The following is a 26,068-nucleotide window of genomic DNA, read 5'->3' on the forward strand; positions in this document are numbered from 1 at the left end:
TAGGAGCGATCTTTAAAGTTCTCAACCTCGGAGTGAGTGGGGCACCTCTGGGGCATGGTACGTATGTGCGACATAGCCGTGATTGAAGGCTCTTCTTACGTGCAGTTTTCTTTTAGAGAGAAATTCGAGAATGAGATAGAGGAGGGTTAACTTGGGGTTTTGTGTGCTGCTCTGATGTCCTCTGATGTCACAGATGATGAAAACTCTGATGTCCTCTCCTGGGTTTGGGGGGCGACTTGCCGAAAACACCCTTGGCCTCTTAATCAAAACACAACACCCCTAAAATAAGTGCAGTAGAAACTGTCACCCACAGCTTTGCAGATGTCACAGGCTTGACTCTACCAGTGCCTCTGGTGCCTTCACCAGGTCCGGCCCTTGCCTGCTTAAGATCTAGTGGGTCTGTCTCCTCCCGCGATTTCTAGAACAAGGTTCCATCACACAGCCTTGAGGGGAGACGGGCAGGGGCCCTCACCAGCAGTTCTCTCACTGCCCAGCAGTCACGTAATTTCCTTAAACCTCATCATGTCCTCACCTGGAAGATGGGAATGAGAATCTATTTATGGGTTATTAGGGGAATTAAATGATAAGCATATAAGGCACAGTGTCCTCAGCATGGTACACACACCCATGCATTGCACTGTTACCCTGTTGATTGACGGTTTTGAGTGCTTTTACAAAAGCCGTGTACTTAGATTTTAAGTAGCTACTTAGTTTATTAACCCCGTTTGTGTTGCGCACCCTGTTTTTCCCGTCAGGCGAGCCCTGGTCTTGCGGTCTCGTCTCTTAGCACTGCCCTCCATGAGTGATTACTGGGCCATCCTGTAATGCACCACTTTTAATGAAGCAAATGCTCTCAGCTCTGAACAAGGAACCCAACAGTGTCATGCATAAAGAAAGAAGGAGGACATTCCAGAGCCTTCTTCAGGCTTAATGAAGAAACTTTGTTTATGCTTCTCAGAAAACAGAGACGTCAATATACATTTTACTACCATGGCAACAAATCACTGAGTGAGGTGACCACGCAGAGTGGTGGACTTCTGGGGGTTAGGGTGCATTTTGCAGCCATAGCAACACTCTCTGGAGCCACCATTATCACTTCCAGAGACCCTTATGATCAGGGAACACTGACCCCCATCTTCACACGGCCTCACAGAACCGAGGAGGGAGGACGGGCTCGTGTGATGCAGTCAAGCCGGCCCCTGTGGGGCGACGGCAAATGCTAGCTTGTCTCTGAGATTTCCTTTTCTGGTGTTTACCAGGATCTGCGGCTTCAGCGCTGGGGCTGAGAGAGCAAGAGCCTGAAGCTGACCTGGCGGCCAGGCCAAGAGTGTCCCGGCGCGAAGGCATCCCCACACTGTGTCCAGTCGCCACTCACTCCCCAGAGGCTGCGCCCGCCGCCAACAGCAAGCGACGGTGCCGCATCTTAGCTGCTCGGGGATTGTGTTCTCAGCATATTTGTGGAGTGTGGTTTCTAGCCGGTGTTTCTCAAGTTTCTGCCTTAAACTTGAAGGGACTTGGAAGGTGGTCTTGGCAGCAGAGTTGGGAGCTGAGAAACTGGTGGAAAAGGAGCGGCCTGCTGGCGCCACGTGCTGTGCTCCGCGGGCTTTAATAGAGCAGCGCAGTCGTGACGACCGGTGCTTCCCTGCACCCCTGTGTGCCAGGCGCTGCTCACTTGCTGCACCCGGAACAGGCCAGGCCTCTGGAGCACAGAGAGTTCGGGAACTCGCTCTAGGTTACACAGCTCATAGATTTTCGAAACCTAGATTTGAACCCAGGCAGCTTGGCTTCCAGACCAGTGCCCTTAACGCCTACACTCTGCTGCCCTGGTAAATAGAGACACGTAAATACATACGTGTGTATAGTATACGTGATCATGTAAATCTATGCAGCGTGTATCAACAGCATTAGAGAAGGGATGTCTGTCACCCACAGTCCTGCCACACTGTGACTGTAAAGTCGTACTTGCACGTATCGCGGCGGGAGGGTCAGCGTGCGTGTGCCCTGTCCTCTCCCCTTCGTACTGTCCTGTCCTATTTACGATCCGACCTGAGGGCCCACTGCGTGACGTATCAGACTTCCTGACGTGATGGTCACTGGCTGTTTCTGTGCGGCCGTTGCTACCACAGAGGACGCCAGAGCTAACGCAGCGTGTGTGTTCTTTGGTTTCCTTTTCGGTGTCTCCTTGCATGAGAACCAAGGCCCGGGCGTGGCTCCTGCCCTCGTTCTCTGGGCAGCGCGGGCCCGGGAGGGAGAATAGGATTCAGATGCCCTTGGGGGTGAAGTTGGATGTTGAAGGATAGTTGATGGGAGAGGTGTGATGTGTGCAGCCGGGCGAGACGCAGCGTCCCCAGGCCGGGAAGCCACTCTAGCAGCTGCGCGGTGAGGCCTGGCCTCGCTTTCCTGACACTTGTGTCTCCCGTTTAAACGATTTAAGGGTAAATGTTATGGGTTTTCTTTGAACTTGGCGTGTATGACTACAGTCACCAGTGGAAGCGCTTTGAGGATGTGGCATGTTTTAAATTCAGTTGTTTGACAAAAACATTCTTTCTTTCTCCCCGTGGCAGCAATCGCACCATCAGCGGAACACCCTCTGCACGGTTCCTAAGCGCTTCTCTCGGGCTGCGTAACCTCACCTGGCTGCACCTCCGCTCTAATGGGATCCCAGCGCTGCCTTCTGGGATCGGCTGCCACAAGTGAGTTGCATGTTTCCTTTCCCAGGTTAGGAGGTCACCATCATCTCCTTCAAATGCCCGAGTGCCTGTTCTTTGGCTGCCTAACCACACCCCACCCCACTGAGTGTCGACTTTGGAGCAGAAGTGTGTAATGGCGTTTTCAAAGCCAGCTCGGAGGTGCGGTGGCTGCAGGTACCAAATGCACCTGTATGGTTATAGTTTAGGACGTGGAGCGCCGCGGAGCACGCCGGTACCACAGCGCCTCTGCTGGGTGGTCCACGCGGCTTCTGCAGCCGGTTCCACCTCTGACTCCCTCACGTGAAGCTGCCTGAAGGGTCAGAAATACCGTACTGAAGAACCTAGGGGTAAGACGGGAATAAAGACACAGGCCTACTAGAGCATGGACTTGAGGATGTGGGGAGGGGGAAGGGTAAGCTGGGACAATGTGAGAGAGTGGCATGGACATGTGTACACTACCAAACGTAAGGTAGATAGCTAGTGGGAAGCAGCCGCATAGCACAGGGAGATCAGCTCGGTGCTTTGTGACAGCCTAGAGGGGTGGGATAGGGAGGGTGGGAGGGAGGGAGACGCAGGAGGGAAGAGATATGGGAACATACGTATATGTATAACTGATTCACTTTGTTATAAAGCAGAAACTAACACACCATTGTAGAGCAATTATACTCCAATAAAGATGTTAAAAAACAAACAAAAACAAACAAACAAAAAAAGAAATACTGTCCATGAATTAAACCAGCGGCTTTGCTCCCAAGGGCCCGTGTGTAACTGCGCTGGTTCCTGGTAAATAATGAGTCATTCTTCCTTTCTGGGAAAATCAGAAACCCCAGAGCAAGCTCTGTGCCATCCAGCCACAGTCCTGCCACTCCGATGCCGGGCGTCTCCTACCACTCCCACTCTAGAACTGGGGCCAAGCTGCCTACCCCCTTCACCCGCCCCTCCCAGCAGCCACAGGTCAGCCGGCACCCCCCAGCCCTGGAGCCGCATGCAGCGTGAGGCCACCCCACTCTCCTGGCCCCTGTGCCTCAGTGCCCAGTCCTTCTATGCCAGCTTCTTAACCTTTAGGAAACCTCATGACGTGAATTTCAGACACGCTTTTAACATTAGTGCACGCTGGGCAGAGGGAAAAGCATGTGCAAGGGCCATGAGGTGGCCGTGTCCTTGGGCATGGGAGGGGCAGCAGGGAGGCCATGTGGTGGAACAGAGGAGGGAAGGGGCTGGAGGTGCCTGCAGAGGCAGTCGACCAGAGCTGGTAGGCGCGATCGGTAGTTTGAATTTCATCACAAAAGAGGCAGGAAGTCACAGACGGTTTGAAGGGAGGGACGGGGCTTTAAGATCACTCTGAAAGGAGGGGTGAGCGTGCCGCAGCGTGGCCAGTTAGGCTGCTGCAGCTGTCTACGCAGGAGAGCCGGGGGATTCAGGTGGGATGGACGGCGTGGGAGGAACAGAGGGGTCCAAGGGTGACCCCCTTCCTGCTAGAGTCATTGCAGCCCCTGTGAAATGGCAGAGTAGAGGCGCAGAGGCCCTTCACTTGCCTGAACTATTGCTCACTGGCTTTAAAAGTATGTTTAAAGAAGTGAGTATTTTGCCTGTGTAACAGCGAAAACCCCCGTGCGCCATCCGTGCCTTTTCAGGCTCTGCAGGGAAGCAGCTAGTTTCTGTTGACAAGTGGGTGTCTCTGGCAGGGTGGGGACACCCCCGGGAGCTGTCTTCCTGGAGCTCCCGGGCCTTCCTGGACCCACTGGGTCGGCGCCTGGTTGCCTAGAGCAGTGTCCTCAGCTCCGGCCAGTGCGTCTGCCAGCGGCAGTGTGACAGGCAGCCATGCCTTCTCTGCTTCCACCTGGTCCCCGCCAGCGCGACCCGGTGGCCCCAGGCGTCTCTGAGTGTGTGTCAGGGAGGCTTGGGGGGGCTCCGCTCTTCACGGGGAGCTGGGCTGGCGTGTCGAGGGCAGTCTCATGCTTCTGGTCCATGGCTGTCTTAGCAAAATGGCACTCAGTTCTGGAGAGTAATTGCTCCTCGAAGGATAAAAACTAACTAGGGCTTGTGCTCATAAGCACTATTCTTTATTCTAAAATAAATACATGGTCTCAAATTTTGGAATTCTTTGACTTTGCCAGTCAAAGCCACCTGCTTAATGTTGTCTAAGATATAATTTTGCGTGTGATTTATAACCAGTTATATCATTAAAATTAGATCAGCTTGCTAAAGAGCTGAAATATTCATTAGAAACTTTAAGTAATTATGGGCTTATTGAAAGCCTTAAACTTTCCAAAAAGCCTAATTAAAACAATGCCAGAGGGCTTCCCTGGTGGCGCAGTGGTTGAGAGTCCGCCTGCCGATGCAGGGGACACGGGTTCATGCCCCGGTCCGGGAGGATCCCACATGCCGCGGAGCGGCTGGGCCCGTGAGCCATGGCTGCTGAGGCTGCGCGTCCGGAGCCTGTGCTCCGCAACGGGAGAGGCCACAACAGTGAGAGGCCCGCGTACTGCAAAAGACAAACAAACAAGCAAACAAACAAACAACGCCAGTGTTCACATTCTCCCCCCTCAGTGTCTTGGATGTGTAAGCTTGCTAGCAGGGAGAGAAGGTTTACAAAGGCCCATCAGTATATGTGCTTCCTTAGGCAAGCGACCCCAGGCCAGTATATAATGTGTGGCGTTCAGTTGAAAGTCCGTGAAATGAAATAATCAGTGGTTTACTGATAGTATTTGTGAATTTATCATTTAAAAGTGTGCACAAGAATATTTTAATGTATTATATAAGGTGGAAAAATCCCCTGTACACTTTCAGGTTCATAGTTGGCTAACATGCCCCCCGCAAAACAAACAAACAAGTAGACAAACAAGTGGACTGGAACATCCTTGGCTTTGAGAAAGGCGTGTTGGAAGGTCCAGGGTACGTGGCTGCCTGCACATCCTGTTGAAGAATCTTAGAAAAGCAAACGCCGTCCTCCTTGCCTATTTTTGTATTAGCGAAATTAAAAGGGGACTAAACCAAAACCAATACGTTGAAGTAACGATGTTTAACTAATTTGCCTTTGTGTTTACCAAGGAAAGTTTAATTCCCCAAGTTTACTTCTTAAAAACTTTAAATAGTAGGAAAATCCAAGACAGTAAAGGGAAAGAGAATTGTCTGGTCCTCAGGAAATCCAATTTTCCTTTAGGGCTGCCAGTCAAAAAGTTAAACTTGGTTTAAATGAATACTTACTAGAGCTCTCAATTCTGTGTCTGTGAAACTATATTTTCTCCTTTCACATCTTGGGGACTCTGGTCAGTGTGGTGTTGAATTTTAATTTTTTCACCTTCCAAGGAAATGAGACGCGAGACCGTCCCTCCCTCTAGCTGGAGCGTCATTTGCTGATGGGGTCTGCAGGGGGCTGTCTGTCTGAGGAACGTTTTTGGGGAAGGAAAGCTGAGGATGTGGGTACAGGTTAGCCTGCATTCCAGGCCACTCTGCTCCCCATTGGTCTCCCAGGGCTGCTCAGGGCATGGAGCGTCACGCCCAGTGACAGAGAAGGCAGGCGGAGCTTCTCTGTCCCTCCGGGGCTGTGAGGTCCTCCCCCGTGAGACCGCAGCTGTGTCTGCTGCAGGGCAGGTGTGCGGGGCGCCAGACTGTCCCTGGCGATTAAATAGTGCCTCGCCCCGAGGATTCCTCAGTCTCTCGGTGAAGCCTGGGTGGAGCAGGGCGGGAGACGGGCGTCCTGCCTCTGCCTGGACGCCCAGGAGAAGGGGCCGTCACACCCCTTGGCTGAAACACTGAATGAGCCAGGGCATTTGAAGTCTTTTTACATCCCTGAAAGCAACAGAGAAAGAGAAAATGATCATGAATAACAACGGAGCCCTGATGAAATGTGGAAAAGCAAAAGCAGCCGAACAAAAGGGGCGACATAGAGTTTAACGTGAACCATTTATCGTCCGTTGTCGTTCAGTTCGTAAAGTTTTATTGGACATCTTCTACCTGTCTATGATACATCTTTTGCCAAACCTTGTAAGGGATATTAATAGCTATTAAGTGACAGAAGAGCTCCCTGGTCAAATACTGGGAGAAACACCCCTTCACCATGTTTCCTGGCTTTGAGACTTCAAAGAGGCCTTAGTGTGCGAATTCTTCATCTCTAAGCAGGGCAGATACTCTGTCTCCTGGACATCCTTCCGTGACTATTCTCAGGCAGGGCGATTGTGCCCCAGTGGACGTTGGCATCATCTGGAGATCTTGTGGTTTTCACAGCTTGCGGGGGGGGGCATCTAGTGGGGTGAGGCCAGGATGCTGCTAAACATGCACCGGGCACGGGACGGTCCCCCCAACAAAGAACTGCCTGGTCCCAAGTGTCCGCAGTGCTGAGGCCCAGAGCCTGGCCAGATGCTGAGACGTGGAGTCTATTTGCTGGTGGGGGCAGAGCATGGGGTAAACGTCTGCATTGAAGCCGCTCCCTTAAAGAGAAGACAGATGAAGAAATTTGATGGTCATTTGATTTTCTGCTTTTAAATTACATATTTTTTGTTTTGTTTTAAAGGCATTTGAAAACTTTGCTTTTAGAAAGAAATCCTATCAAGATGTTACCTGTGGAGCTGGGTAAGTGCTAAAACAATAAAATAAAAGATAGTTTTAAACGCGGCCTTCTGCAGTTACCAGACCTGTAATGCAAATTCAGGCCTGACCCAGCAGGGAAGGCCAGCCGATGCTTTAACTCCCTTCCACGCCATCCTTCTGCCCCTGAGACAACACAGATCCGATCGCAAGAGCTGTTGCTGCTATGACGTGTGTCCTACACGTGAGCACAAGGTACGAACAATGCAAACGCGGAGCCCTGTACCTGCTGCTCAAGGAAGACCAGCATCAGGCCTTTGTGGACCCAGGTGTGCTCGTGAGTCCACCTGCCCCCTCCCCCCAGGCCAGCGTGACTTTTGTTCATCCTTCATTGCTTTCCTTGAAAGCGTTACCACTTACTATCCCTACACAATACATGTTTAAAGGGCCTTCCTTTCAAACTTTTTCTAAGTTGCATCATCCCTTGCGTATTCTTGGTGACCTGGCATTTGGGGGCTCAGCACGATGTCTTCCAGGCTTGTCCATGTGGATGTGGACAGCTGTTGTGTGTTCATTTCTGTTCATTCTCCAGTGAACGGTTAGCTCCATTGCCTCCCTCCTGTCTTCTGTGCTGCTGTTTTCGTGAATTTTGCTTTGATATGTGTAATGGATCCAGTAGACACTCTTTGAACTGTCTTATTTATGTTTGCTCACACGGTCGCCCTTCTGGTACTCTTCATCTCCTCTTGAAGTTTCGTGCTTCCATCTGCGATGACGGTGTTGGCCTAAAGATGTGTCTTTTGTGTTATATTGAGTCTTATTGTAATGAATTATTTCAGGATTTTAAAAGGTCATCTTTATTTTCCCTTCTTTTTTTTTGCGGTACGTGGGCCTCTCACTGCTGTGGCCTCTCCCGTTGCGGAGCACAGGCTCCGGACGCGCAGGCTCAGTGGCCATGGCTGACGGGGCCAGCCGCTCCGCGACATGTGGGATCTTCCCAGACTGGGGCACGAACCCGTGTCCCCTGCATCGGCAGGCGGACTCTCAACCACTGCGCCACCAGGGAAGCCCTTCCCTTCATTTTTGAAGGTTGTTTTAGCAGACTGTATAGGCTCCTAGACTTTAGGCATCGTGACTGCTTTAGAAATACCTTTATTGTCTTGTGGACTCCATCGTCTGTCGAAAAGTCAGCAGTCTTACTGGTTTTCCCTTAGAAGTAATACATCTTTTTTCTATTTTTGTTTAATTTTCAGCAGTTTGTTTGGTTTTGTTTTTATAAATTTATTTATTTACTTATTACTTATTTTTGGCTGCGTTGGGTCTTCGTTGCTGCACGTGGGCTTTCTCTAGTTGTGGCGAGCGGGGGCTGCTCTTCATTGTGGTAGAGTGGCTTCTCGTTGTGGCACGTGGGCTCTAGGCACGTGGGCTTCAGTAGTTGTGGCACCCGGGCTTAGTTGCTCCGTGGCATGTGGGATCTTCCAGGACCAGGACTCAAACCCGTGTCCCCTGCATTGGCAGGCGGATTCCTAACCACTGCATCACCAGGGAAGTCCCCGTTTACAGTTTTTGTGTTTTGCCATTTTGCTTGACTTTAAAAACTATCTTTGCTGGCATTCACCCTCCTTCTGTTTGGTGTCACTATGGGTCCAGTTCGCCTCTGGCTCTAAGTCGATTGTCCACAAGCAAATTGGACAAATACATTCATTTCTAGTCACTCCTTAGGATTTTTTAAAGCATATCTTTGCCCACTTTGTGAACTGTTTTTCTTTAAAAACACTGATCCCCAGCGTGTAGTGGTCAGGACTTCGCCATCCTGGACTCGCGTGTGCCGTGCCTGGTGCAGACACAGCATGTCCTGCTTGGCCGCCCTCGGCGGTCCCTTGGGAGGAGACCTGGGCCTGGGGTCCCATGAGGCGGTTGCAGTCATGCCAGCACGTGACATCCAGGTGGTCACCTGGTTCTCCTGTTTGGATTCCACACTCTCTGAAAAATGTGAAAGAAAAGTTTTTGCTTCAGGAAACAAAGTTGTAAACCACTGACACTGAACATATTTTGTAGAATTTAATATTTTATTGTGTAATTAAAACCCATTGTCTTTCAACCCCAATTGTAGTTTCTATATGTATTTATACAAAGAGGGCTATACTGGTTCAAGTATAATAGATACATAATCAACTAGAAAAAAAAGGTAGAAAATAGCTAAATAAATTAGACTGAAAGGCTGAAAATGAATTCACTCCGTACAAGAAGGTAACTTGGACAGGACAAGGCTGTTTCAATGTGTTTAAGAACACAGGGGGCTGCTGGGTCTAGAGAGCCTGCCCCAGGGCTGAGGCCAGGCTTGGTGGGCAAGCCCCGCACCCTCACACCCTCACACCCTCGCACAGCTCCAGGCCCAGGCCACCGGGCTGTCAGCACGTCTGTGTCCCTGCACGTCCAGGGAAAGGAGACCTTGTGAGGCCAGGTGACACCCGTCTCTGGGAAGCTGTGGCCCTAACGCCCGATAAGGGACCTGGCACAAATTGTGGATGAATACGCAGTGGGCCAATTTTCTCTCACATAACTTTACTAGAGATCAAAGTGTTTAAAAGGCAGCAAAAGCATTGCAGTAAAAAATACAGGTGTGTGGGCTGAACATCAATTAGAAGCAGATACTAGAAGGTCTGGATGGGGCAAATATCTTCATTTATATGGATTTATGTGCAGTGTGAGGGCCTGGGGCACAGGGACCAGCCCCTACCCAGCCTTCTGCGCAGGGAGCGGGCTCCAGGTTTGCGCGCGTCTCAGGCGTGGACGTACAGTCTACTAAAATGGCCTTTTATTCACTGTCGATTTCCCCAGTTAAAAAGATGAGCGTAAGTGAGGCGCCACCTCCCCTGGTGGATTTATCCGCAGAGCGTGAGCCCGACGAAGAAGCCATTCATTCTCAGGAGGCAGAGGGAACCATGGTAACAGAAAAGGCAGGCTTTTTCCCACCTGTGGGAAAACTAGACCTGCGTGAGTGCAGAAGGTCCGCCGAGCCTCCGGAGGACTGGCCGAGCGAGGAGGAGATCCAGCGCTTCTGGAAGCTGAGGCAGGAGATCGTGGAGAACCAGCAAGCGGCGGTTCTGGAGCGCCAGCGCCTGCCGGCGGAGCTGCCCCCAGCCCTCACGGCGGTGCTGAGCGACAAGGAGAAGCGGCGACCCCGCCCGAGACCCGTCTTCAGGTAAAAGTTGAAAGCAAAGGTGTACTTTCTTGATCTCTGCGCGGCTGTAATATCATTTTGTGATTCTCTGTTAAGACGTCGGGTGGACGTATGTCCACGTCGCCATCGTTCGTTACACGGCAGATGCCAGGCCTGGTTTAGGTTAAAGTTACCCAGAAAACAGGCTCAGAGGAAGAGGTTACACGAGACAAAAACTCAAATCCTGTGGGGGGGGGTGTGTGTGGTGTGCACACGTGTGTGGATGTGTGAATATACAGAGAGAACGTGACCCAGTAACATTGGGGAATACAGCTCATACGTCGGCAAGGGCGGTGATGTCACGTCCAGGGCACAGAACATGGTTAGCAGCCACTCCGGTCTGTGGCCCTGCAGATGGTGTGAACACACGCCCCGCGTGTCTGGTAAAAGTCTGTGGCGGGACAGTGAGGAAGGGCCCGTCTGAGAAGGCTGCCATTGGGCACTATTGGAAAACAGATTAAAGAGCTCTGATCCGCGTGCAAGGTGTGCATGTGTCTACTGCACTGTTGTTTCACCTGTTCTGTAGGTTTGAAAATTTTTCAAAGTAAAACCTTGTTCAAGTGTGATTACCTGGCCGTAGCCCTGGGAGGGCTGGAGGTGTGCAGCCCACAGACCCCCGGAACCAAGTTGTACCTCGTCCAAGTCAGTGCGAGCCTTTTCCCGGCATGGCACAGTTTCACCGGTCCCAGGTGTAGGTCCAGCCATGGCCTGGCCCGGGGAGCGGGGTGGAGGCCCTGACGGCCGACCCCGCCTACGTTGTGGATTCTGGGGGTGGCAACTGTCTGTGACCATCGGGGCATCTCCGTGCAGCCAGCCCGCGGCCCTGAACTCACCCTCGGGGCCATCACGGGGCTCAGTGCGGTGCTCGGCTGACGCCCTGGTATCATCGTAGGACGAGGACGCCCTCCTTCAAGAGCATCCTGCCCGAGCTGGCCCCATGGCAGCAGACCCAGGGCCGCACCGGCCTGCCGGAAGAGAGTATCAGCCCAGATGGAGCAGCGCAGGAGGTGAGGTCGGGGGCAGCGGGGCGGGCTTGGCCTCGCCTGGAAGCTGCTCCTCGCGGGCCGTGTGCCCTGGGCGGCTGCAGGCCCTCAAGTTCGCCGCCCCGCCTCTGCCCTGTTTCCTCCTCTGGTCCCTTGTTCTTCTTCTACCCGTCCTCTCCTGTCAATCACCCAGCTTACAGGTCTTGTTTAAGAAAAGTGGCTTAAAAATAACGTGCCTGTCTGGGGGGTGCACTCCTGCCTCTGCCCCGCGGGGCTGTTGCTGGCTCGGTCGGCCTCGGCGCGGGGCCAGCTCGGGCCCTGTCCTCACTGTCCCCTCTGTCCCCTCTGTCCTCCAGCCCCACCAACCGCCTGTCTCCACCACGCTCTGGGCCCGCGAGGCCGGCTGGCGTGGACGGCGCCCTCCACCTTCTGGTTGTGTTCGGCCAGGGGGGGCTCCGGCGGGAGGTCAGAGAGAAGCGGGGAGGGAGGCAGGGTCCCTCTGCCCTGCCCACCGCTCCCGCTGCTGGGTGCCGGCAGCCCTTCCTTCCCTCACCCCAGGGTCCCGGGGTGGCTGCCGCCCGTCCTCCTAGCAGGGCCCCTACTCCACCTTGCAAATAGACCCTCCTGACATCACCCGCCTGAGTGTTTTCTCTTGGGGCCCTGCGGATGCAGATGGTCCTCAGGGCACGTGTTCTAATGGGCCAGCGCGGTGGTCCCGACACCAGACGTGCTTTTCAAGTCGGGTTTCATGTCCTTCAGGGAGAGGCTGGGTGACGTTAGGCCCTCAGACCTGGTCAGGGTGCACGGTGGCCCTGCCCTGGGGCTGGCATCCTGACGGCAAGGACGCAGCCATCCGACAGCGAGGCTCAGATGTGACTGCATGGCCTGGGCCCCCGGGGCCATGGTGGTCGCGGGCCACGCCCCAGAGTGTCCCTCTGCGGGAGTCCAGGCTGCAGGGCGGGAGTGGGCCCTCACTGTGCGTCCCGACGGCCCTCTGCCCCGCATCCAGGCAGGTCCCGCTGCTGCCCGGCTGTGGAAGGTCAGCACCACCCCCCCGCCCCCACTTGCTAAGCACTTCTGTCTCCGAGGCTCAGCTGCCCCCGCGGCCACCGTCCACACCCTCTGGCTCGGGTGGGCACCTGGCTGGGGACCTCGGGAGGCCGGGCAGGACGTGCCCCTCCCCCCAGGTCGGGCTCCCCAGTGCCCAGGGTGCCGCCCGCCTTCGCTGAGGGCAGCTCTTGGATCAAAGGGCGAGCAGCAGCTCTCTCCGTGGTTTCTGTGCCGTGGGCCCCGAGACCACGTTTGGTGGCCTCCTTGGCAACAGCATGGGGACCCCGTCCAGTGGCTTAGTCTCCACACAGCCCCGCGGAGCACGTCACACTTCCTGGTTACCTGTGCCCCTGAGAACGCTGCCCTGTGCCTCTTGAGGAACCTTCCAGCCCACTTCCCAAGAGGTGGCAGAGACAAAGACAGGCCCCTGCGCCCAGGAGCACCGCCCCTGATGTCACAGAGTCTCAGTTCCACGCGGGGCACTGGCTTGGGCTGGGGGCTCGGGAAGCAGCCTCGCAGGCGAGGCGGGCTCTGCAGGGGTGCAGAGGGGGTGCCCGGCCCTCCCTCGGGCCTGGAGCTGGGGGAGCACGTAGCCAGATTCTGCTGACACCGATCTCCTGCCTCATCGTGGAGATAGGACAGAGGCTCTCGCAGGGCAGCGGCCAGAGCCCAGGAGGGCCCAGCTGCTGTGACCCTGGGCACCAAAGGGCCCCCGACGCGGGCAGCGGGAGAGGCCAGGGTGAGTCTGGGATGGTGGCCAGGGTCTGGGCCCACGATGGAGGGCTCTGCTGAGAGGGGAGACCGAGGGCCAGATGTGCAGGTGGGATGGGAGGGCGCTGACCATGGGACTCCGTGGAAGATCCAGGAATGGGGTCAGACAGGCAGGTGGAGACCCAGGCTGGAGACGTAGCATCCAGACCCAGAGTGCGTGGCGGGTGAAGCCCTGGCCCCGTCCCGGCCCCGTCGCCACAGCCGCAGCCTGGGCAGGGGTGGCTTCTGCTCAGCTCAGAGGCTCCCCAGCGTTGTGGCGCCTCTGTGCTCGCGTGGGCAGCAAGTCCCCTGGGCGTTGCCGTGGGCAGTTCGCAGTGCAGCGGGCGAGACGCAGCCAACAGCACAGTGACACCGCGGGTGACGGGGCTGGAGAGACAGGGCTCACGCTCTTAGGTGAGGCTCAGGCGTCTGAGAGGAAGTGGACCGGTCAGCATCCCCTGGGCCCCGTGCAGACCAGTGAATGCCTGAAGCCTTTGCTGTGGAGCTCATGGCCATGGCCCCGACCGGGCCTTCCCTGAAAAGTGTCCTGGTGCCTCACTGGGCAGGGGCTGGGCGGGGCCTGGCTTGTCCCCGCCCAGGGAGCTCTGCCCACACGTGCGTTTCGGAGCCCCCAGGCTGCCCCTGTGTCCGGCCACGGGATCAGGAGTGAAGGGCTTTTGTGTGAAGCTTTAAAAGTGACAGTAGATGGGCTTCCCTGGTGGCGCAGTGGTTGAGAATCCGCCTGCCAATGCAGGGGACATGGGTTCGTGCCCCGGTCTGGAAAGATCCCACATGCCACGGAGCGGCTGGGCCCGTGAGCCATGGCGGCTGAGCCTGTGCGTTCAGAGCCTGTGCTCCGCAATGGGAGAGGCCACAACGGCGAGAGACCCGCGTACTGCAAAAAAAAAAAAAAAAAAAAAAAAAAAGTGACAGTAGAAATCCTTGTAGGGACCTCCCTGGAGGTCCAGTGGTAAAGACTTCACCTTCCAGTGCAGGGGGTGTGGGTTTGATCCCTGGTCAGGGAGCTAAGATCCCACATACCTCGCGGCCAAAAAACCAAAACATGAAACGGAAGCAATATTGTAACAAATTCAGTAAAGACTTTAAAAATGGTCTTTTTTTAGACCACATCAAAGAAAATCTTAAATCTTTGTAAGCTGCGCACGAAGCTGCTTTTAACGACAACATCCGTGTTCCGCTGTGTCCTCCAGAGACAGGCGAGCACTGCAGGAGGGGAGGGTGCTGGCCCAGGAGGATGCAGAGGAGGAGGGAGGGGCTCAGCCACCTCCCGACCCCACGGAGGAACCTGGTACGTCTGCGGGGGGCAGCCCGTTCAGCCCCGAGGGGTGGCGCGGCTGCCTGTGTCCAGGCTCACGGGTGAAGGAGGCTGCCTGCTCTGCAAAGCCTGGTCGCTCACCGGCCTCTGCCACTCAGCCAGCAGCAACCTCCCCTTAGAAAGCAGGCCACCAGTGGGCCTCCCAGCACCCCGCCCTGGCCCGGGCTCGTCCTCCCTGTTCCCCGGCCTCCACCAGCCACCCCTCTGCAGCCCCGGTGCCCACTCCCGGCCTCCCGGGAGCCTCCCTGTGGCACTCGGACCCCAGCCGCCCCCCCACAGCCGCCCCGCACTCCTCCTGCATGGGCTTCAGGCTGGCTGGCCACGTGGAGGGAGCGTCACTGCCCCTCGCCCTCCTCTGGGGGAGCTGTGCTCGTGCCCTCCTGGGGACTCCTCTGACCTCCTTGTTCCCAGGTCCGGTGAGAGGCTGTCTGTCCTCACCCGGAGGGCCGTCCCGAGGCCTGTCCGGTCCTCTCTGTGCTCGAGCTCCCCGAGGCGGCTCTGTCCTGGTGTCCAGGCCTCTCCTCGCTCTGCTCCCGCTCTGATCACGGCAGCCCCTCACCCCTGCTCGTGAGCCCGGCATAACGAAGTCACCCCGACCCCACCCTCGCCAGGGCCCAGAGCCTCCCTGCTGTCCCTCCTCTCTGCCCGGTGCCTTTGCACGCCGCTTCCTCTGCCCTTACCTGCTGGGCCCCCCCTTCTGTGTGTCTTCAGAGCAGGGGTGGGACATGAACGTCTGCCTCGACCTGCACGGGCTCCTGGGCTCCAGACACCCGCTGGCCGGACTATGCAGGCGCCCCCGTCCCACCAGACCCCTAGGCAGCCTGGCCCTGGCTTCTGGGGCTGGCCACGCGCGATCATGCTGGCCTCCTGTCCTTCTGCCTGGTCCCCAGCTGCTCCTGCTTCCTGGGTGCTGATCAGGGGTGGACAGAAGGGGCTCACGATGGCGGGCTCAGGGCTCCCAGGCTGGACTCGGTCCCCAGTCCAGGCCACACGCCACATGACTGCAGCGGAAGGGCGATTTCCCCTCTGCCCAGGCCCCCTCAGCCTCTTCATGACAGCGAGGGCACCTCCTCTCCCCACAGACCACAGAGAGGATTGTTAAGATGACCCCCAGAGACCACGGACCCCCGGGGCAGCTGGAGCTCTGGGCAGACTGGTGCACCTTCTCCCCCCTCCCGCCTCCAGGGTGGTATTTAAGCATCATTATGACCATGGTGGCTGTCGGATGGGGAGCCACTGCAGGTCACTCGGGCTTAAATACGCGTGACATATGATAAAACGTACCATCTTGACCGTCGTTAAATGTACAGTTCAGAGGCATTTAGGACAGTCCCACTGTGTAACCGTCACCACATCTGTCTCCAGAACTTTCTCGTCTTCCCAAACGGAAGCTCTGCCCCGTTAAACACCAAGTGCTCACCCCACTTCCCCCGGCCCCCAGCCCCGCCCTCTACTTTCTGTCTCTGTATTTGGCTCCCGTGGGGACCTCCTGTGGGTGGAATCACACGGCATTGGTCCCTTTGCATCTGGCTCATTTCACTGAGCATAACGTCTTCAAGGTTCATCTGTATCGTGGCCTGTGTCAAAATTTCCTTCCTTTTTAAGGCTGAATGATATTCCATCGTGTGGACGGGCACATTTTCTTCTCCGTCCGTCCATCCACAAATGCGAGAGTTGCTTCTGTCACGTGGCTGCAGTGCCCATGGGCGCGGCGTTGCCGGCGCGAACTGTCTTTTGTATGTGGGTCACTCCAGCTAGAAACGGCGTCTGTGATACTGTGCAAGAAGCAGCTTATCCCGTTGTGTGTATTTTTGTATATTACAGAGAAAGGTGGTCACTATGTTTTACAGCGTGGAAATTGACAAATGTCTGTATAACCTGGAGTAGCACAACATCCCGTAAGTTAGATAGGAAATTTAGAAGCTCTGAAACTCACAGCAGGAAATCTTTACTTCATAAAACTTAAATATTTTATATGGCCTAAAATACTATAATTAAAGTCAAAAGATAGGGGGAAATATTTGTGACGTTATGTTTGTAACAAAAGATTAATATCTAAAACATAAAGAAAAACCACAAGTAGATTTTTTAAATTAAAGAATGCAGTAGAGAAACGGGCAAAGTGTAGGACAGGCAGTTCACAGGTGAGGAAGCCCCAGTGGCGGTAAATTCAGAAAAGAAGCCCGGCGGCTCGGAGCTCCGGGTGTGAACACCCACGAGCACCGCTCGGGAAGTGGCCGGCAGAACAGAGGCCTCGGGCAGCAGGCTTCCGGCCACTGCTGCTGCCAGGGCGTCAGCTGCTTGGAAATGTCTAGTAAAGTTAAAAATACTGATTTCTTGGAAGACTTCCGGTGTCCCGCCTCACAGAAATAAAGCAGTCGGATCACAGGCCTGTCGTACAAAGACGTGGGTTTGTGGAACCCACAAAAGCATCGTCTGCACGCCCACCGCATCCTCTGTCCCCCGGCCGCACCAGGCCCTCCCGCGTTCCGGCTGCACCCGTGTGCTCTGTGGGGTCGCCCACGTCCTGCCCCCCGGAGCCTGAAAGCAGGAAGGGAAGGGAAGACTCCTCCCGCATGGGCAGGGGGCCTGAGCCTCCTGACTCATCACCCCCTTTATAAAAGGCCTTGCATTTTCATTTTTACGATGCTCTACACCCGGCAGCTGTGCCCGTGGCCTCTGGATCCATTTTATTGGCCTGAAGACTAGCCCTCGTCTGCTTGACGCTCAACATATGAAGCTCGGGGTCAAGGGACTCCCCTGGCTGTCCAGTGCTTTAGACTCTGCACTTCCAGTGCAGGGGGCCCGGGTTCTATCCCTGGTCAGGGAACTAAGGTCCCACATGCCACAGAACACGGCCAAAAAGTAAAACAAAACAAAACAAAAAACTCGGGGTCGAGCCACTCTCAGCCACTAACACGGCGCCGTCCTCCTCGCCTGCTCCGCAGGGTGCAGGGCCCTCTCTCCTCTGTACTTTGTGATAACAGTAAGATATGGCTGGGGTTTCAGTCCAAATCATATACTTCTAAAGGTTTTAAAGGTAAATGTCTGACTTTAGGAAGTACACCTAGTGGCTTTAGTCCTTTTCCCTGTGTTGGAGCACTGTTGAGGGGAACCCTGATTAATGACAGCGTGTGTGCCGGCTCCCAGGCAGCCAGCAGGTAGTTTCAGTTCTGCTGCGTCTGCAGCCTGGCAGCATCGGGGGGAGCAGAGCAGAGGAAAGGTCGGACGTGGTTTCTGCTCCCCTCTCCCGCCCATCCACCCCCCTCCATCCTCCCTCCTCTCTCCCAGCCTTCCCTGGCGCTAGGTCCTTCTAAGAGTCAGACAGGTGCTGGGGTGGAGCTGACGATGCAGGCGGACAGGTCCCGCCCTGGTAACCCGCTTAGAGGTGACCGGGCAGATTAGCCCTGCTCTGATCCCCCTCGCCTCCCCAGGACCCGCACGCGCCCTGTCCCTGCAGCAGCTGTGCTGCCCTGACCCACAGACAGACAGACAAGCACAGGTCTAAAGCTGCCTGAGGAGCGCAGGCTCGGTCTGGTTCTCAGACTTGTCCGTTCGGGGGTGGGGGCAGCAGCGGGCAGCGCTGGTCAAGGGCCCTGGTGTGTTTCCACTCACGTCCTTGTTACGTGGGCGCAGGGCCCCCGGTTTCTGGCGCTGAAGGCGGGATCGTACCAGGGCCCCGGGGCAGGACGAGGCTGCCACGGGATGGCTGGGGTGGGACGTGGCAGAGGTCACAGGTCCTCAGGAAGCCCCGGGCACCCCAGCAGAGCAGTGAGGACATACCCCCAGCAGCAGGGTGTCGGGTATCCTCAGCAGCACAGGGCCTGGCGTGGAAGCCGAGGAGGTCAGGGTGCAGGAGGGCTCCAACCAGACATCCAGTTGTGGCCCAAGGAGGGAGGAGGGAAAAGGAAGGCTCTGGAAAGGCAGACCTGGTAGATAGAGAACCAGGGAAAGGGGAATCGGGTGGGAGACGGGGGGCCACTTTGAAGACGTGGGTGAGCAAATCCAGATGAGACACACCAGGTCCAGCTGACCAGAAATCCAGGTGTGACGTCCACAGGCCCTAGAAATGGGGAATTCGCTAGCATTTGTAGCGCTATTTCAACATATTTTGTGTAATGCTGCAACCTACAAGTTTTAAGGAATTTGTTGTTTTCAAAATAAATTGAGGTGGCCTGTGAATTCTTACGGAGAGTTTCCAGAACCACGACAGAACTACCCTGTCTTCCTCTGCCCCTGGACATGGCCCCTCCACCCAGTAAAACCTGTGGCGGCTGCTGGGGAGGGCAAAGAAAGCATCCTGCAGGAGACGCTGGACGGTAGCCATCTGGAGCTCGCAGGGTCCCTGAGAGCATCGGAGCTTGCCTGGCCTTGGGCGCCGGGCATGGGGGTAGGGGGCTAGTTAGCAGGACGCACCTAAGATCCAGCCGTGCCCGCACGCGTGCAGGAGGCCCTCCTTCGCCCTCGGAGTCACAGCAGTCTTACTGTAGCAGGAAAGCCAGCACTGGGTTACTTCTTGCACGTTTTCAGTTGCTTTGTGTCAGTTTCTTGTGCCACTGATCCAAGCTGGTGAATGTGTCATTCAGGTTTTCCGACGGCGAGGCTTCTTCTGCTTTCCCCACTTTATTAGTCAGGTGTGAGCCCTCGTGTGTTAGCTTGACGTAGTGATTTAACACAGGGCCGTACGAGAGGCGCGGGGCCCCTGCAGAGTGTTTCCATCTGCTGCGCTGGCGCCCCCGGGCCGCTGAGGAGCCGTCCACCTGCCCCGTGTCCTGCGCTCTGCCCTCACCCTGCACCGCCGGCCAGCCCAGGCCAAGGGTTGGGGACCCCAGCATGTGGGGCACTGCACCCGAAGCCGCCTTGGTGTTAGCAGCTGTGTATTCCCGGATTCCTGAAACCCTCTCGCTGCGTTTCCAGGTGGCGTCCAAGGTTCCCTTTGCCACTGACCTGATAGGTCATGAGAAAATACCGATGCATTCGCCTGGGAAACTGAAACAAAGCAAAGAGAAATAATTGCAAGCAAGTGAGGAAATGAGGTGGGTACCGGGTCTCGTTCCGTTCTGCTGGACGCGGCGCCCTCCGACCTCCCCCTGCAGATGCATCTCTCCCGCTCCCCCCACCTCACCCCCGGCGTGCCCTGGGCCCCTCCTGCAGGTCCAGGTACACTCAGGGACAAAAAGCAGGAGAGCCGCCATGCCGCCACTTTTCAGCTCTCACTCCCGCAGTGTCCACTCGACCCCTAGATCGCCGCCCTTTCCGCCCCTCGCCCCCCCGGGACAGCGGCTGCTTAGGGTCCTGGCGAGCCCTCGTCCTCCTGTGCTGATGCTGCCCTGCCGCCGGGCGCTCTGCCCTCGGCCCCCTGCCGACCCAGAGTCCGCACCAGGAATGACCGAGGGGGCTCCGCGCTGCCCTCCCCGCCTTCCCGCCGCCCCCGTCTGCACCAGGCCCACCGCAGGGAGGCACCTCCATGGGCTCAGAGGCCAGAGCTGAAGTAAACCGGGGGGCTCGGGGTGGGGGGACCCGCCTGCCCTGGGCCCTGGCACTGCTCCCACCACGGGCACCAGCTCTGGTCTGAGGGCCTGGGGGAAGGTCATCACGCTGTGACCTGTGGACGGCAGAGGGCTCATTCCTTCTCCCTCCCCCCTGGAAATCGGGGAAACGTCATAGGTCTGCGCCTGGGGCTAACCCAGCCACGTGGGTTGGAATGTGCTCTCACGTCCTCCGGGGAACTTCCGTCGCCCCCGTGGGCCCTCAGCAAGCCACAGCAGACGACATCTACACGGACGCCCCTGCGCCGTGGACAGGATTTCCTGAGAGCTGGGCTCTGAGATGCTGGGCGGGCAGGCCCTTCACCCAGCGTCTGTCCTGCAGGCCTCAGGAGGCCGCTGTGCTGGTGGGGCGGGGTCTCGGGAGGCCCGGCCAGGGACCCACCAGGCTCTGCCGCCCTTCCCACTGAGCGCCCGACATCCCGCGGGAGGGCTCTGGGCCATACTGAGCAGACGTGTCTAAAATCCTACTTGATGCCGTGCTCTGTTCCTCTCTTTGAGGGTTTATTAAAGCTGTGTGTTTCATATGAAAACAAAGACACACCTCCTCCTTCGCGTGCAGAGCGTGCAGTGTCCTCGGTGTGCAACATCTTTCGTGAGCTGGTCTAGCAGCTGTGAGTGCAGGAGGGGGCGGTAAAGGCAGTCTGTCCGTCTGTGGGCTGGTGCCCAACCGGGGGCCGGCCGTCCAGCCCCGGGACTGCTGTTTTGGCCAGAAGGAGAAAGGGAAAATTTTCCCTCCGTGTTCAGGTAGAATCCTTTCCTCGCTGCCCTTTGTTTCCCCAGTGCCTTCCGAGAGGAAAAGCGGAAACAGCACATCCAGCAACTGCGGGAACGAAGAAGCAGATTCCGAGGGTCGGCACCTCTCGAGGAGATAGGGAGGGCCACGCAGGACTTGGAAATTGTAAGTATTTGTCAGCTCGACTTGAAAATAAGATTTGATTAAAACTCGAAGGGAACCACACGTTCTCTAAACTTGTGGAGTCTTCCCAGCATCACGGGTGGTCAGAGGATAAGGAAACATTCCCGCAAGCGTGCGCCGCCGGGTGCCGGCACCACTGGACGGACCCGCGGCTGTGGTCCTCCCGGCACGCCCACGTCTGTGTGGCAGGAAGGTTGCCACCAGCATCAGTCCGTCCATCCGTCCATCCCACAGACGTAGATAAGCACCTACTGAGTGTCTGGAGTGTCCGCCGTTACGAGAGTGACGCAGAGATGGAGGAGACACCTTCCTGCCCTGCCCAGCACATAGTCAGCCCACCCCACCCCCACCCCGCCCTCCCCGCGAGCACCCAGGCCTCCACGCATCCCCATCAGGTGCCCCCGCTGCCCGCGGGCACTCGCTCTCCCAGCCGCAGGAGCACCTGCCTGTCCTCCCAGCACCCAGGCCCCAGCTCGTGGGCCTGTTCTGAGCCGTGTGTCTCACCCCGGCGCGGTGGCCTGGAGCCCCTCTCCCGGGTCTGCTGCCCCAGGGCTAGCAGCATCGTCCCCACCGCCTGCCGAGGGCTCTGTCACTATTGTCCCCTCTCTTGGGGCCCACAGGGATGGGGGAGAAGGAACACAGGCAGGGGCTGGGGCGCTTCGTAGAGACCCCACCCTGCTCAGACTCTGCCCCTCTTCTCAGACTCTTTTCCTTCCCGGCCTTGCCTTCAGAGGAACCTTTATTCTCTCCAAATCTATCATTGACGGGAGTAACCTCATTCTTGGACACCCCAAATCCTACCTCTTAGGGCTTCTGAACAGCTGTGTCTCATCGCACTGCTTCAGATTAGAGACTCAAAAGTCTGTTTGGTGTTGGGAACAACTCTATGCTCACAGATTTCATAACCTATTTGAAATGAGTCAATTCCTTGAAAGACACCATCAGCCAAAACTCAACAGGAGAAGAAACGATCTGAATAGACTGATACTATTAATGAACTTGAATCAATAATTAATAAGCTTTCCAGTGGGTTCCCTGGTGAAGTCTACCAAACATTCAAGGAAGAAATTGTGTCAGCTCCCTTCCAGAGGCTAGAAGCAGAGGGAATACTGTGTAACTCACCCTATGAAGCCAGCATCGCCCCAGTACCAAAAGCAAGGGCATTACATGAAAGGAAAACTACAGCCCAGTCTCTCTCATGAACAAAGACGCAAAAACCCTCACCAAAACACGAGCAAGTCAAATTCAACAACGTATAAAAAGAATAACGAACGACCAAGTGGAATGTACCCCAGACATGCAAGGCTGGCTCAGCGTCTGAAAGCCAGTTTACATGACGCATCACATCCACAGGCTGAAGAAGAAAAATCATAGGATTGTATCAGTAGCTGCAAAAAAAAAAGCATTTGACAAAGTCTAACACCCATTCATGATAAAAACCCTCAGCAAACTGGGAATAGAGGGGAGCTTCCTCAGCTTGTTAAAGGACACCCACAGAGACTCTACACTAACGTCATGCTTAATGGTGAGAAACTAGACGCTTTCCCCCAAGGTCAGTAACAAGGCAGGGTGTCCCCTCTCACTGTTTCTCCTCAGCATCTTTGTTCTTAGGTGGCATGATTGTCTGTGTAGAAAATCCCAAAGAATTGACCCAAAAAATTCCTGGAACTAGTAAACAATTATAACAAGGTTGCAGGATACAAGGCTAATATATAAAAGTCCATTGCTTACCATATACTAGCAATGAACAAGTGGAATTTGAAATTAAAAACAATACCATTTATATTAGCACCCCAAAAATGGTGCTAGTATAAATCTAACAAAATGTGCACAAAATCTATATGAGGAAAACTACAAAACTCTGATGAAGGGAACTAAAGAAGAATAAATAAATGGAGAGATGGTCCATGTTCATGGATAGGAAGACTCAGTATTGTCAAGATGTCAGTTCTTCCCAACTTGATCCACAGATTCACCTTAAACTCAAAATCCCAGCAAGTTATTCTGTGGATATTGACCAACTGATTCTAAAGTTTATATGGAGGCAAAAGACCCAAAAGAGCCAACACAATATTGAAGAAGAAGAACAAAGTCGGAGAACTGACACTACCCAACATTGAGACTTTCTGTAAAGTTACAGCAATCATGATGGTGTGGTGTTGGTGAAAGAAGAGTCAGATAGATCAATGGCACAGAAGACAGAGCCCAGAAATGGACCCACACAAATACAGTCAACTGATCTTTGACACACGAGCAAAGGGAACAAAACAGAGCAAAGAGAGTGTTTTCAACAGCTGGTGCTGGGCCACCCAGACATCCACATGCAGAAAAATGAATCTAGACACAGACCTAATACCCGTCACAAATATTAACTAAAAGTGGATCACTCTTACCAGACTGTGTACATAGAATATGTACAGTTTTTTATATAAATTATACCTCAATAAAGCTGTAAAAACATGGGTCACAGACCTAAATGTAAAATGCAAAAATATAAAGCTCCTAGAAGACAACATAGAAAACCTAGATGACCTTGAGTTGGTGACGCCTTTTTACATAGAACATCAAGGCGTGAAAGAAAAAAATGGTAAGTTGGACTTCATTAAAATTTAAAAATTCTGTTCTGTGCAGGACACTGTCAAGAATAAGACAGCCACAGGCTTGGAGGAAATAGTTGCAAGAGACATATCTGATAAACCACTGTTGTCCAAAATAAGCAAAGAACCCTTAAAGACTCAACAATAAGAAAGCAAACAACGCTATTAAATGATGGGCCACAGACCTGAACCGACACCTTGCCGGAGAAGGTACATAGATGTTAAATATGCTTATGAAAAAGTGCTGAACAAAGTACTTCATTAGGAAATGCAATTTAAAGCAACAAGGAGCTAGCACTGCACACCTGTTAGAATGGCTGTGATGCAGACACGGACCACACCAGCTGCCCATGGACTGAGGAGCAGCAGGGACTCTCACTCACCACCGGTGGGAACACAGAGCAGTGCAGCCACCTTGGAGACAGCGTGACGGTTTCTTACAAAATTAAGTATACGCTTACCATACAGTCCAGCAGTTGCGCTCCTTAGTATTTACCCACAGGAGTGGAAAACGTACATCCACACAGAAACCTGCACACAAATGTTTGTAGCAGCTTCATTCATAACTGCCAAAACCTGAACAACCAAGATGTCCTTCCGTAGGGGAACGGGCTAATGAACTGTGGTCCATCCAGACACTGGAATATTACTCGGTGTGCAAAATGAGCTAAGAGGCCATGAAAGACAGGGAAACACTTCAAATGCTTATTACAAGGTGAAAGAAGCATTGTGTGAGGCTTCTGAAAAGGCTGCCTACGGTATGATTCCAACTCTGTGACACTCTGGGAAAGGCAGAACTATGGTGACAGTAGAGAGACCAGCGGTTGCCAGGGGTTGGGGGGAGGGAGGGGTGAACGGGGGAGCACAGGGGATGCTAGGGCAGTGGGACTGCTCTGTGTGACCCTGTGAGGATGGATGCGTGTCACTGTACGTTTGTGCAAAGCCACGGAATTACAACACTAGGAGTGAACCCTAAGGCCAGCTGTGGGCTTGGGTGGTGACGCGTCAGCCTGGGCTCATCAGTTGTAGCAAATGTCCCCTCTGGCGGGGGGTGAAAACTACAGAAATAAAGTCCCGGGTGAAGTGTGGGTGCCCGAGAGCCACGCACACGGTTCACAAGACAGTCTCGACAGCGTTTGATGCACCACCGGTGGGAGAAGGTGGGCCCCGCGGCCAGGAGCTCACATCAGGTTGGAAGGCCAGGAGGTCTGCATCTGGTGAGAGGGCCAGCTGATGCCCGGCAGGCTCTCCCTCCAGGTGCACGTGGCCCCTTTTCTCGTGGGTTAGTCTCCAGTCTGCCCTGCGGCCCCACTGGACAACAGGAGAGGAGCAAAGTGAGGCAGCTCCTCAGCACAAAGGAAAGGGAGAGGAGAGGCCAGCTCCTCCCATAATCACGAACAGAGCACGGGCCGCCCGCTAGAGGCCACGTTTCCCAACACCCCTCGTAGCGTATGCGACGGCCTGTGATTACGGTCGGGCCAGCAGGACAGGAATAGACGTAGACGTGTGTATGAACTTCCTGAGCTTGTCCTCCCCTCCCCCTGCTGGAATGCACAGGCGATGGTGGGAGCTGGGGCAGCCATCCCAGACCCTGAGGTTGAGAGTGTGGAGTGAGGGGCAGAGTAACGTCCCCATGTTGACAGCAGCCCTCAGATAAACCGCCACACCTGGTTCGGCCTCCCCATCTGGGCCTTTGTTTCAGCCGCTGAGCCTGTAACCTAACCATTCACAGGCCAGCTTGGTTCTGGAGGAAGAAAGCCACCTGCTGGTGTGACACGAGGGCCTCTGAGAGGGAGGCTGGCAAGAAGCGAGATGGCTGGTTCCACGGGGCCCACGGACTCAGGACTGGAGAGGCTGAGGGTGGAAGGTCCGCAGCACCCTCGCCACCCTGCTCAGCTCCCCTGTCCACCCAGCAGGACGCGTGGGGGATGGACTCTCAGAGGTTGAACAAGGAGGTCTGGGCCCGTGGGCCCTCCCGCGGAAAGGGGGCGCCACCCGATGCCTTCCTGAGCGCGGGAGCCACGAGGATCAGGCCGGGCGCCTGCTCCCCGCCTTGAGAGCGGGAAGGGGCCCCTGAAGAAAACTGGCAGAGACAAATGCCCTCAGAGCCCTGGCTCGTGGGCCCCCCTGCCCCCATCCTGACTGACCAGCAGGGCCGCGTCCCAGTGGGTACGGCATTTCAGTGCCTACTCCTTGAGTGGGTGGGAGCCGGGACGCTGGGCGCTCGAGGGAGGGACCAAAACGGCCGACTGGAAACGTGCAGACGAATTGAAGTCCTCTGGGCAGTGATGGAAACCAGCTGCTACAAGAGTGGGCACTCAGGTATCTGAGATCTCAAGTTAAGTGGAAAGTGCAGCCAGAATCCCTAAAAATTAAAAAGCCTGAATCACCAGATGAGGTCGAGCAAATCCCCCAAGAAGCGGAACAAAGACAAAAGGAGGGATGGA

At 55.2% G+C, this 26,068-nt stretch overlaps 1 protein-coding gene across 1 annotated transcript; it reads left to right on the forward strand.

The window, feature by feature from the left end:
• Positions 1-1,308: 1,308 nt before the first annotated feature.
• LRRC27 (leucine rich repeat containing 27) lies at positions 1,309-25,678 on the forward strand (the record flags this gene model as incomplete). Its single annotated transcript, XM_060125783.1, is given in 13 exon segments — positions 1,309-1,413; positions 2,565-2,617; positions 2,619-2,693; positions 7,204-7,262; positions 10,059-10,422; positions 11,333-11,447; positions 11,780-11,990; positions 12,380-12,554; positions 14,435-14,474; positions 14,476-14,532; positions 19,477-19,595; positions 20,889-21,006; positions 25,535-25,678. Coding segments are annotated over 13 exon segments (1,635 nt in total), but the record flags the coding sequence as incomplete, so codon positions are not given.
• Positions 25,679-26,068: the final 390 nt, after the last annotated feature.

This window comes from Lagenorhynchus albirostris, chromosome 16 (genome assembly GCF_949774975.1).
Source record: "Lagenorhynchus albirostris chromosome 16, mLagAlb1.1, whole genome shotgun sequence".
NCBI lineage: Eukaryota > Metazoa > Chordata > Mammalia > Artiodactyla > Delphinidae > Lagenorhynchus > Lagenorhynchus albirostris.